This window comes from Chiloscyllium punctatum, chromosome 9 (genome assembly GCF_047496795.1).
Source record: "Chiloscyllium punctatum isolate Juve2018m chromosome 9, sChiPun1.3, whole genome shotgun sequence".
Classification (NCBI taxonomy): Eukaryota; Metazoa; Chordata; class Chondrichthyes; order Orectolobiformes; family Hemiscylliidae; genus Chiloscyllium; species Chiloscyllium punctatum.
This window is the reverse complement of record NC_092747.1, coordinates 45691190-45704824: the sequence shown is the minus strand read 5'-3', so window position 1 is coordinate 45704824 and position 13635 is coordinate 45691190. Positions and strand designations below refer to the sequence as shown.

Below are 13635 nucleotides of genomic sequence, written 5' to 3'. Positions count from 1 at the left end.
TTTGTCTTCAGTAGAAATCCCTTATTTCTAAACTATGATGCAAGTTCTAGGTTCTCTCACAAGAACAAACATCCTTTCAACATCTTCAGGTCATGTCCTGTCAGAATCTTAAAGTGAGTCACCTCTGAGCGATCCAGAGGACAAAGTTAAAAATCACAAAACACCAGGTTATAGTGCAACAGGATCATTTGGAAGTGCTGTGTCCTATGATCCTGCTTCACTAGCTACATGACAAGGAGCAACGCTCTGAAAGCTTATACTTCCAAATAAACCTGTTGGACTATAACCTGGTGTTGTGAGATTTTTAAACTTTGTCCATTCCAGTCAAACACCAACATTTTCACATCATGATCCAGAGGAGACAAGTCATAGATAACATTCTGCTCAGCCCAATGCATTATATACTTCCAGAAATAAGATTACAATACAGCAAGAAATAGTTCTCCAGAATGTGGTCTAATTAGTGCCCAAAACAATGTTCCTATTTTTGTATTAAATTCCAATCACAACAAATACAGCAAATTTAATTGGCCCTCTTGATAAGCCAGCAAAAAGTATATACTTTAAATACCGCAATGTCCAAATATTTATGTTGGGAATAGCTGTGCTTGGCTTTCAGCATGCTACTCAGTGAGGCATAATAGTTTGATTGTTAAGTATGCTGTAAAATATAACCTGACAGGTATATTTTGTAATTTTTTAAAAAAAGGAAATTGTACTTATTGCTCAGAGCTATAAAAATAATAAAATGCTCCAACATTCGCATCCAACAAATTCTAAACACATAAATTTCACTAAGTTACAAACAGGGATGACAAGTTAATTTGTTTAAGAATCTCAAAAGAAAGTCAATCATGTGTGGAGCCCATACATCAGGTTTGTTGAACAGACAACCTGTCAGCCAAAATATGGCCCATCAAGGCGACATGTGCAGCCTGCGAGAACTTGTCTGAGTATACAAAACAGTAAGTATAGGATTAGAATTGAAAATAGCTATGGAGTTGCTCATCTAGTCATATGTTCAAAAAGCTGGCAAATGGGACTGGATCAGTTTAGGATTTCTGGTCAGCATGGAGAAGACAACTCATCAAAAGTAAATATGGAAAAGAAACAGCTTGTGATTTAATGACCAGCAAACAATGGACAGAGTTTCCACAGGGTTCATTCTCTCTCTGTTTGTGGCTGAGTTCCTGCTAACAGCATAACTGCTGCACCTCTGAAGGAGCACAGGATGGCAGTACCAGGTGGGAAAGTTGCAAGGAACAGCGCTGGCAGCGAGTGCTTGTCCAGCTATTTATGGCAGTGGGAGTGACAGAGTAGATTAAAAGCTCATGGCCTCAGCAGGAAATTGCCTAAGCGTCATGAGAGGCAGGGGGTGCAGGTGCGCACGTGCATGCATATAAGGGTGGGTGGGAAAGTGCCTGGGGAAGGTGAGCTGGTGAAGATGAATGAGGTGGATACAGAGGCAGCACAAGTGCATGACAGGAAAAGAGCAGTACAGCATCAAGACACTTCCTAAAATCAATGTAATGCAGAGGGTTTACCTATCACTGTTATATCTTAAATGCAAAGGATTATTTTGTGTATCACATGACCTCCAAATCACAACTGGTCAGTCATCAACCATAGTCACAGTCAAAGGAGCATTATTCATTGTTTAAAGTGATTAGATTACATGGCCACTGGAGCCCTTTCTCAAGTCCACTGTCCAAAGTGATTGAGTTTAACAGTATGGTCCCCAGCCACTTGAAAAATTAAATGTTGTTTGCATGTCTGAGTAATTGAGAAGCTGATTAGTTCACACTCATAAGTTTACTGTTCTTGCTGGGCTAACATCCAGTTCTATTCTAATAGTTCTGTAAATCACAAAGGTAAAAGAATGTAAATCTTCAATAGTCTTAAATATCGTTGGCAACCTTTTTAAACTTACCTTGGGGTTTGTCATCTCAATATTATGTTATGAGATAGTGTTATAGGCTACTTTAATTCACTCACTCACCAGATCGCTATATTCATTAATACCGGGTTCCTGTTCATTCATTCATAACCCTTTACTAACCCGTTATTTATTATAACAGTTTCATTCATTCATTAAACCACAGGTTTGTTGTATAGTTTACTATCCAAATTTAAAACAATCCTTTCTAATCAAAGCAACCCATTCAAACCCATTACTGCAATTTCATATCTTATCAACCCTGGCTACAAGCAGTGCTCACCTCTGATTAAGTGTCGTATACAGAACAAAACCATCCCCCTCAAGTCTCCATAAAACTTTATAATATTAATCAGCCCTTACCAACCACCTCCTGGACCTGAATAGATTCCTCAATTAGTATGCATTCGTTAAATACCTTTTACATGGGCCATTATCCCTTTAAGGTTAAAAATCACATAACACCAAGTTATAGTCCAATAGGTTTCTTTGGAAGCACTAGATTTCGAGGCGCTGTTCTTTCATCATAAGGCACAGAATTTGCTGCAAAAGATTACAGTGTCATGCAACTGAAATGATATATTGAACAAACCTAGATTGCTGTTAAGTCTTTTATCGTTTAGAATGGGTTGCAGGTTTCGGTTCATTAATATGTAAATCCCAGAACTACATTTCAGTCACATTCTAGAGATAACTTAAGACTTTTTTCAAAAAGTGACATCTCAGTTTAGACAATGCATTAAAGGTGTGAGGTTAGCATCTGTCTGTATCCCAATCTTGAGTCAGACTGGTTCTATTTCCAAAGTAGAGTTTATAAAATATTACAAAATTTGTATTTGCAGAAATATTCTATCTAAAAGGCATACAATCTGCACTCAGTCAGTTTTTTTGCCTGAAACGTCGATTTCGCTGCTCGTTGGATGCTGCCTGAACTGCTGTGCTCTTCCAGCACCATTAATCCAGTATTTGCTTTCCAGCATTTGCAGTCATTGTTTTTACTCAGTCAATGCAGGCAGTCAATCCATGTAATATTTTATAAATTCCATTTTGGAAATAGAACCAGTCTAACTCAAGATTGGGATACAGACAGACTTTAACCTCACATTTTTAATGCATTGTCTAAGCTGAGAGGTCACTTTTTTAAAAATAAAATCTTAAGCTATCTCGAGAATGTGACAGAATAGTAGTTCTGGGATTTATATATTAGTGAACCGAAACCTGCAACCCACTCTAAATAGTGAAATACTTAACAGCAATCTAGGTTTGTTCAATATATCATTTCAGTTGCAAGATACTGTAACCTTTTGCTACAAATTCTGTTTCTTATGGTCCTGCTCCACAGCTACCTGAAGGAACAGCACTCTGAATGCTAGTGCTTCCAAAGAAACCTGTTGGACTATAACCTGGTGTGAGATTTTTAACTTTGTCCACCCCAGTCCAACATTGGCTCCTCCACATCATGACCCTTTAAGAAACTGACAAAACAGCGCCTCCATGAAATTGCATAATGAATGAAACTCATACTGGCAAATAGAAAACAAATCTCTCAACCCAGCTGCTGTAATCAGTTTAATACCCCTTTTTTAACTAAGTACAGGTACAATTTCTAACTTATTTCAAACACATAGGTCTAGTATTTTTACTAACATTAACTAACTTAAAAGACAAAAGGACTAACACCTCTTAATTATGCAAGCAGACTGAACAGACACTCTTAATCCCATCAGAAATAGCAGCCAGCACTTAGCATATGTTTTAACCCATCTCCTGTCTCCCACAACAGAAGCCCCCCAAACAGCTGTGTACTATAGATAAAAGAATGTAACACCATAATAATGGAATTGTAATATTTGTAAGAACTATGTATAAAGGGGCTCTTGTAAGAAGTTAAAACTGTATTTCGGGATTCTATTGCTGCCTCAAACCTGTGCTGTGATTGCTGAATAAAAGAACCTATTTTCATAGGTCATTATTTGAACATAATCCCACAACAAGTACAATCACTTTTGATATAAAGCATGGTTTTATAACTGTAACAAATTGGTAAAAAGAAAGCTGCAGCCACTGAATGTCCACATCATCCCCACAGCCAAGTGGTAGGTTGGTTTTTGGACTGGCCCACTTAGCACTGCAGAATACTACACGATTAACCATATAAGCATGGTGAAGAACTGCGATCATCCCTTCTTCCCATAATTTTCCAAGATGGCGGCAAAGTAAGATTGTCTAGCCAGAATTTATCCGCTCTGTCTATTTCTTTTTTTTACTTCTTTCTTCATGGTGATGCCCTGTGCTTTTAGCCTCAGCAGAGACTCAGACTCCCAGCCATGACATGGACTCCTGGCGGTGTGGTGTGGCATTCTTCGGCCATCGTGGCAGACTCTCAATGGCCCGGAGCTAACATGGACTGGGTTGGAAGGACTGTATTTCTGAACATTTACTCCTTTATTTTTGAAAATTTATTCCTATGATCTGTAATGCTGGAATTTTATTTATTTTTCTGACATTTTCCCCCTTTGAATTTGCATTTAAAAATCTGTACCTAGACATCTTTGTACCTAAGATGATATTGTAAGTGGTGACATATGAACTTTTCACTGTACTCATTTAAGTACTTGTGATGATAAAATTAATTCTAGCTCTAAATCCTACGAGCGCCATTGTAGCAGACATTTCTGTCAGGCAAATGGTGGGTAAAAATTAGGTCAAGTTAGTTTTTCCTTATGTTGATTCTCTCAGAAAATTGACACAGATCTAGAAGGCAATCATGATTGTACTGCTCAGTCACTCAATGAAATGCAACAATTATTTGCCCTTGTTTTTCCACAGAGCTTCAAAGAGATGTTCAACATGAGAGATAATTGATTTATCCTCTCAAAAATATCAGCAGGGAAGGTTTTCTTAAACATTAAGATAATGTTTACTTAAAAAAAAGCTGCAGCACAAATACAATAAATCCACATGTCAGCAAAGAGATATATTAAAATAACTGCAGAGGCCAGGGAATCCAGAACCAGGGGTCACAGTCTAAGGATGTAGGATAGCTGGTTAGGACTGAGATAAGGAGAAATTTCTTTACCCATAGCCTGTGGAATTCACTGCCAGAAAGCGGTTGAGGCCAAAACATTGAATATTTTCAAGAAAGAAGTAGCTTTAGTCATTAGGGTTAAAAGGATCAAAGAGCCTGGGGTGAAACTGGGAACAGGATACTGAGTTGGATAATCTATCACAATTATTGAATGGCAGAGCAAGTTTGAAGGGACTACTCATCTTATTATCTATGTTTCAATGTAACTTTAGAATGAAAGTTTCTAAGAATTAATTACTTTTCTACCTTTTGCAACTTGCTTTATTCATCCTTTATAACTGGAATGGTAATTTACCTCCATTTGCAGTTCTGGTATAAATAGGTAAATCCTTGGCAGCTCTTCTGAGAATTTCTTGCTGTGCTTCTGGCCTTTCTTCCCGATCATACTGTTCCTTATCAGCTTTGATCAATCTGAACTGCAAAACAAGTGGATATTACATTCAATTCTAAAGTTCATCACAACATTCCCCATCAGGATCCACTACAAGTACCACTTTAAATTATTCTATCATATCTCCATCTATAAAATTTTATAATCTGTGAACAAGCATGCTCACAGACTAGTGTTTTGAGACCTCACCATTTCCCTGTCCAATTCTACAAACATGACATGCTAATCTGATAGTGACAAGCAACTTCAAATTCACAGTTTCCTATAAAGGTATAATATTTAATTTTCCAAGCAAAATTTGTTGTTTCACATAGCCACAAACTTTCAAGCGCCCAAATCTCATTACGCTCATTCAATAAAGTATGGGTCCATTTAATACTTCGAGTATTTATTTGCTTTATTTTTTCATGAGCATCGCAAACATTGATCCAGATGTAGGTCGTAAAATCTTGGCAACTATTCGAGTCCACCAGCATCTACCAGTCCTTACCTTGACATTATCAATCTGTAAAGCGAAGTCTGAAGTGTGGAACATTGGTTAACTAATCAACACCATGTTCATTATATCACCATTTTCTTTCACCTCTGCTAGTGAAATATTGGGTCTTTTGTTCTTACTATTTCACCATTGACAGATTGCCCTTTCCACCACTACACCTTGTCCTATGGCATGTTTTTCTGATGTCCCTTGCTTACCTAAGATGTCTTCCCATTTTCAAATATCTAAGTTGCTCTGTTCAACCTTAACTCTTTCTCTTTCTTTCTCCCTTGTTTGACATCAATTGTTTCTTCTCCAGTGCCAAACACATTCAAAAGATGTGTCGTTGCATGAGCAGAACATTGGGAATATTTATAACATAAACTGCATTTACATTTCAGTTAATTCATTTTTATTGATCAAATAATAAATTTAGAGGAGCTTGCAAAGCAAATTTCAGGCAATGAATCAACAGTTGGGGTTTGCAATTCCAAGTACACTGACATTCACAAAAACTTTTAGCAAAAGACAATGATCAATGTCACAAAGGACTGCTGGTGGGAAAGAGAAATTGTGTCCATTACAGATAATTATCTAAGGCAGAGAAGAAGCAAGTGACTTGTTTTTAGTGGAGGCGAAAGTGAGGACTGCAGATGCTGGAGATCAGAGCCTAGATTAGAGTGGTGCTGGAAAAGCACAGCAGATCAGGCAGCATCCGAGGAGCAGGAAGATCGACGTTTCGGGCAGGAGCCCTTCATCAGGAATAAGGCTGGGAGCCTCTGGAGTGGAGAGATAAATGGGAGGGGGATGAAGCTGAGGAGAAGGTAGCTAAGAGTGCAATAGGTGGATGGAGGTGAGGATAAAGATGATAGGTCGGAGAGGAGGGTGGAGCGAATAGGTGGAAAGGAAGATTGGTAGGTAGGACAGGTCATGAGGATGGTGGTGAGCTGCAAGGTTGGAACTGGGGGAATGAGGGAACTGGTGAAGTCCACATTGATGCCCTGGGGTTGAAGTGCTTCGAGGCAGAAAATGAGGCGTTCTTCCTCCAGGCATCAGGTGGCGAGGGAGTGGCGATGGAGGTGGCCCAGGACCTGCATGTCCTCGGAAGAGTGGGAGAGGGAGTTGAAACGTTCAGCCACAGGGCAGGATGGGGTGGGGGGGGTTTGATTGGTGCGGGTCCCGAAGGTGTTCCCTAAAGTGCTCTGCAAGACGACGTCCAGTCTCTCCAATGTAAAGAGGACTGCATCGGGAGCAATGGATGCAATAAATGACATTTGTGGAAGTGCAGGTGAAACTTTGATGGATGTGGAAGACTCCTTTGGGGCCTTGGATGGAGGTGAGGGGGGAGTTTTGGACGCAGGTTTTGAAATTCCTGTGGTGGCAGGGGAAGGTGCCAGGAGAGGGTGGCCTGAAGGAATTTTACAACTTTTACAGCAACTTACAATGTTATTTTTCTGCTGCTAGTCCACTAAATGCCACATTATTGAATTCAATTTCAAAGTTTGGCAAGGTGAGACTTGGACTTATGAGCTATATATTGCAATTTGCCATATTGCAAGCAGTCTTGCAAAGTCATTCATGTATTTACGATGTACACATATTTTATTCAAATTTCAGTGGCACCATCAACTCCTCTCTTGTATTACTAGAATGAAATCTAGTCTGCATTCATTTAAAGAGAAGACAACCAGGCTCCAAGATCCACAGAAGGTAGGAAGAGAGTGAGTGTGTGGGGAAAAATGTGGGGCAAGTCCAGGGATATGGATGTTTGAATTTAATATAATGACGTGATTTATTTTGTTATGCCAATTTCCCACAAATTGAAAAGTTCAGTTGAAAACCTAGGAATCAGCAACACGAAATGCTCAGTTCCCCATAATCTCCATCATTATTATTTGAATATAATCCCACAACCAGTAGATTTTTCCTCCGATACAGTGCCCAAAACTGTTCACAATATTTCAAATATGGTGAGACCAGAGCCTCCTACAGCCTCAGCACCTCACCCCTGCTCTTGTATTATAGATCTCTCAAACTGAATACTAACATTGAATTTGCCTTCCTAACTGCCAAGTGAACCTGCATGTTAACCATGAATCAAGAACTAGGACTTCTAATTTCCTTTGCATTTGAGACTTCTGAAGTATTTCCCCATTTAGAAAATAGCCTACACTACTATTCCTCCTTCTAAAGTGCATTACCTCACACTTTCCCACATTGTATTCCATCTGCCACTTCTTTGCTCACTCTCCTAGCCTGTCCAAGTCCTTTTGCAGCCACCCAGCTCGCTCAACACTAATTGTCCCTCCATTTATTGTTGCGCCATCTGAAAACTTAGTAATAAAATCCTCAGATTCTTTACCCAGAGTGTTAATAGTTGTGGTCCCAACAATGACACCTGCAGAACTCCATTAGTCACTGGCTCGCCATCCAGAAAAAGACCCCTTTATTCCCTTTCTGCCCTCTGCCAGTCAACCAACCCTCTATCCATGCCCTTAACACCAGGCCTTATCTCATTTAATCAGCCTTTTCTGCAGCACTTGTGAAAGGCCTTCTCAAAATCCAAATACATCATGTCCACTGACTCTCCTTTGTCTAACTTCCTCATTACCTCCTCAAAGAATTCTAACAGATGCGTCAGGCATAACGTCCCTCCTGTGTTGATTCAGCCCTAATTTACTTCCAAATACTCCACAAGCTCTTCCTTAATAACGAACTTTAAAATCTTACCAACCCTCAAGGTTAGACTAACCAAATTATAAATTCCTGTCTTTTGACTCGCTCCTTTCTCAAACAAGGGTATTATTTTAGCTGTTTACTAATCATCTGGGACCCTCCTTGACTCCAGTGATACCTAAAAGATCACTACCGATGTCTCCACAATCTCCTCAGTTCTCCTTCAGAACCCTGACATGCAGTCCATCAGGTCAGGGTGATTTATCCACCTTCATCGTGGAACAGGTTTCAGTTTGGAAGTCCAATTTTCAGGTTAGGAAAGGAGTAATGGAACTTGGATTATGGCAGGGACAAGAGAGATGACATTTGGCAGAAAGGAGGCCACAGATGTGCTTGAGAGACCAAGAACACTTCTGCTATCAAAAGCACATCTTCTGAAGATAGGAATTTCGCCTCCATTTTGTTGTCAGTTTCTTAACCTCTAGGAAACAAGGCCAAATTTTAAAATCAATGTTATGTGCATTGAGACTAATAAAAGTTGACAAAACATCCTCCCTTTTAGGACATACATATGTATTCTTTTCAATTTGATAGATGGCCTGGGTTGAGGTAACATTTCATTTTTATTTTGAATAAAATCAATAATAGGAGCCCTCTTTCTTGCATCCCAAAACCCCCCATGTAAACTAGGGTCCCAAGAAAGTTTTCCTATTGCAATCACATTATTCTTAAACGCTCAGAGTTCTAGCAGAAAATGGTCCATACACAATAGAATTCAGCTGCAGCTCACTAAATAAATGAGACACAGACGCAGCTTGTTTTTGCTGAAGAACTCAAGCATAAAAACACTTCAATATTGAGATGTTACTCAACAGGGTACACAAAATTAACTATCATATATATTACATCAGCTCCATGTTAAAAATTCTTCCCATCAAGGCATAAAAAGGAAAACAGAATAAAGCACTTCAAAATTTCAGTTTCATAACTGAGTCAATATTTCCTGAAAAGAATGACCTGCATTTATCTAGTGCCTTTCATGATTACAGGACAACCCAAAGCATTTTACATTTACAATTTTATCAAATTGACAGTGGTAATGTCAGAGGACGAGTAATCCAGAAGCCCAGATAAAAGCTCTGAGATATGGGTTCAAATGCTGCCACAGCAACTAATAGAACATAGTTTATATGTTGGATTATTATAAACACACATGTGCTTCACTGAAATTAAAGCAAAATACTGTCCATGCAGCAAAGTTCCAAATGTAGAGTTTAAAATGTTAATTTTGTTTTTCTCTTTATATACGCTGCTACACCTGCTGAGCTTATTTAGAACTTTCTGTCTTTATGTCTGGTTCATTGACATTCTTTAGGAAGGAAATCTGCCATCCTTACCCGGTCTGATCCAGATTCACAGCAATGTGACTCTGAACTGCTCTATTAGTCATGCAGCTCAAGGGCAACTAGTGATGGGCAACAAATTCTGGCCTTGGTGTTGATTCTTGCATCTCATGAAATATTATAAAAAGCTATGCAGAATTTCACTTTTTCTAAACTTCTAAATCTCCTTCAGTTCCAAATGAATCAAAACATACACTAGCAGACTGGAATAACTGCTCAAGAGAGCACATATTTGGAAATTACATATTCTGGATTCCATCAACACGTCAAAATCCTTTTGAAGTTTTACACAGTCTGCCTCAGTTTTCACTTCTGCAAAAGTAATTGGTGCCTAGAACTCCTCAATCTGATTAACTATACTTCTTGCATTCACACACAGAGAACCCTGATTTTAGACTTCACTACCTTCTCACTTACTCTGACTCCACCTATTAACTTACTATTTTCTGTCTCTTCCAGCACTTTTCGGATCCTGCTATTGCTTTCTAATATTCTCTTCTGGTTCCCACATTCCTGTTCAGTTACTTTAAACTCTTTCCAACAGCAGAGAGAAAACACTCGCAAGTAATTCAGTTCTGAAGCAAACTGTTTGGGTCGTACAGTTGCCACTGCACCCAGAACTGTGTCCAGGAATCTAAAGTGCTTCCTCCTGCACCATCTTTCCAGCCACACATTTACCCATCTTATTTTTCGTATTTCTCTTCTCACTTGCATGCGACATTGGGAATAATCAAGAGATGATCACGGCAGAGATTGCACTTGCTAATTTTTCCTGAATTAAAATTGCCAGACCACATCCCTTTCCTACCTATGTCATTAATACCAATGACTATTGGGATTGTATTATAGACCCCCTAATAGTCAGAGGGAAATTGAGAAACAAACTTGCAAGGAGATCTCAGCTTTCTGTAAGAATAATATGGTGGTTATGGTAGGGGATTTTAACTTTCCAAACTTAGACTGGGACTGCCATAGTGCTAAGGGTTTAGATGGAGAGGAATTTATTAAATGTGTACAAGACCATTTTCTGATTCAGTATGTGGATGTACCTACTAAAGAAGGTGCAAAACTTGACCTACTGCTGGGAAATAAGGCAGGACAGGTGACTGAGGTGTTAGTGGGAGAGCACTTTGGGCCCAGCAACCATAATTCTATTAGATTTAAAATAATTATGGAAATGGATAGACCAGATCTAAAAGTTGAAGTTCTAAATTGGAGAAAAGGCCAATTTTGACGGTATTAGGCAAGAACATTCGAAAGCTGATTGGGGGCAGGTGTTCGCATGTAAAGGAACTGCTGGAAAATGGGAAGCTTTCAGAAATGAGAATGAGAATCCAGAGAAAGTATATGCCTGTTAGGGTGAAAGGAAAGGCTGGTAGGTATAGGGAATGCTGGATGACGAAAGAAATTGAGGGTTTGGTTAAGAAAAAGAAGGAAGCATATATAAGGTATAGAGAAGATAGATCGAGTGAACCCTTAGAAGAGTATAAAGGAAGTAGGAGTATACTTAAGAGGGAAATCAGGAGGGCAAAAAGGGGACATGGGATAGCTTTGGCAAATAGAATTGAGAAGAATCCAAAGATTTTTTACAAATACAAAGGACAAAAGGGTAACAAGGGAGAGAATAGGGCCCCTCAAAGAACAGCAAGGCGGCCTTTGTGTGGAGCCGCAGAAAATGGAGGAGATACTAAACGAGTATTTACTGTGGAAGAGGAGATGAAAGATATAGACTGTAGGGAAATAGATGGTGACATCTTGCAAAATGTCCATATTACATAGGAGGAAATGCTGGATGTTTTGAAACAGGTAAAAGGTGGATAAATCCCCAGGACCTGATCAGGTGTACCCTAGAACTCTGTGGGAAGCTAGAGAAGTGATTGCTGGGCGTCTTGCTGAGACATTTGTGTCATTGATAGTCACAGGTGAGGTGTCGGAAGACTGGAGGTTGGCTAACTTATTTAAGGAGGGCGGTAAGGACAGGCCAGGGAACTATAGACCAGTGAGCAAGTTGTTGGAAGGAATCCTGAGGGACAGGATGTACATGTATTTGGAAAGGCAAGGACTGATTAGAGATAGTCAACATGGCTTTGTGCGTGGGAAATCATGTCTCTCAAACTTAACTGAGTTTTTTGAGGAAGTAACAAAGAGGATTGATGAGGGCAGAACAGTAGATGTGATCTGTGTAGACTTCAGCAAGGCGTTCGACAAGGCTCCCCATGGGAGACTGGTGAGCAAGGTTAGATCTCACGGAATACAGGGAGAACTAGCCATTTGGATACAGAACTGGCTCAAAGGTAGAAGACAGAAGGTGGTGGTGGAGGGCTGTTTTTCAGACTGGAGGCCTGTGACCAGTGACCAGTGGAGTGCCACAGGATCGGTGCTAGGCCCTCTACTTTTTGTCATTTACATAAATGATTTGGATGCGAGCGTAAGAGGGACAGTCAGTAAGTTTGCAGATGACATCAAAATTGGCGCAGAGGACAGTGAAAAAGGTTACCTCAGATTACAACAGGATCTTGACCAAATGGGCCAATGGGCTGAGACGTGGCAGATGGAGTTTAATTTGGATAAATGTGAGGTGCTACATTTTGGGAAAGCCAATCTTAGCAGAACCTATACACTTAATGGTAAGGTCCTCGGGAGTGATGCTGAACGAAGACCTTGGAGTGCAGGTTCACAGCTCCTTGAAAGTGGAGTCGCAGATAGATAGGATAGTGAAGGCACCATTTGTTTTCCTTTATTGGTCAGAGTATTGAGTACAGGAGTTGGGAGGTCATGTTGCGGCTGTACAGGACATTAGTTAGGCCACTGTTGGAATATTGCGTGCAATTCTGGACTCCTTCCTATTGGAAAGATGTTGTGAAACTTGAAAGGGTTCAGAAAAGATTTACAAGGATGTTGCCAGGGTTGGAGGATTTGAACTAAAGGGACAGGCTAAACAGGCTGGGGTTGTTTTCCCTGGAGTGTCGGAGGCTGAGGGATGACCTTATAGAGGTTTACAAAATTATGAGGGGCATGGATAGGGTAAATAGGCAAATCTTTCCACTGGAGTCTGGAACTAGACGGCATAGGTTTAGGGTGAGAGGGGAAAGATATAAGAGAGACCTTCAGGGGAACTTTTTCACAGAGGGTGGTATGTGTGTGGAATGAGCCGCCAGAGTAAGTGGTGGAGGCTGGTTCACTTCCAAATGCCTTTTAAATATTGCATGGGTAAATGAATAGGAAGGGTTTGAAGGGATATGGGCCAAGTTCCGGCAGGTGGGACTAGATTGGGTTGGGATATCTGGTCGGCATGGACAGGTTGGACCAAAAGGTCTGTTTCCGTGCTGTACATCTCTATGACTACTTCAAACAATATATTGTAATTGCACCCGGTTTGATCCTTGGCTCTAACCAAATCCATTCAATCCTTGATCCCATCAAAACTTCCTCTGTAATGCTAGAATGTTCTTGTTCGCCAAAGTATCACCCTCTCCCTATCATATATTTTCTTAGCCACAACCTTGGATTGTTCATCCTCCTATAGAAGAATTTCCTGCAGCCATACCATGACATTCCTGACCCGAGCACCAGACAGGAAACAAACCATTCTTTAGTCATACTGACAGCTGCAGAACCATTTGTCTGTTGCCCTAACTAAAGAATCTGCTATCAATACTGCCC

The 13635-nt window shown here is 40.0% G+C and overlaps 1 protein-coding gene across 2 annotated transcripts in view; it reads right to left on the bottom strand.

Moving 5' to 3' along the window:
* LOC140481359 (palmitoyltransferase ZDHHC20-B-like) overlaps positions 1 to 13635 on the bottom strand; it is a 123138-nt gene that overhangs the window by 67066 nt on the left and 42437 nt on the right. For both annotated transcript variants that reach the window (XM_072577424.1, XM_072577425.1), the window contains exon 4: positions 5320 to 5440. In XM_072577424.1, the coding sequence (XP_072433525.1) occupies positions 5320 to 5440 (121 nt within the window). The remainder of the gene's footprint in view (positions 1 to 5319; positions 5441 to 13635) is intronic.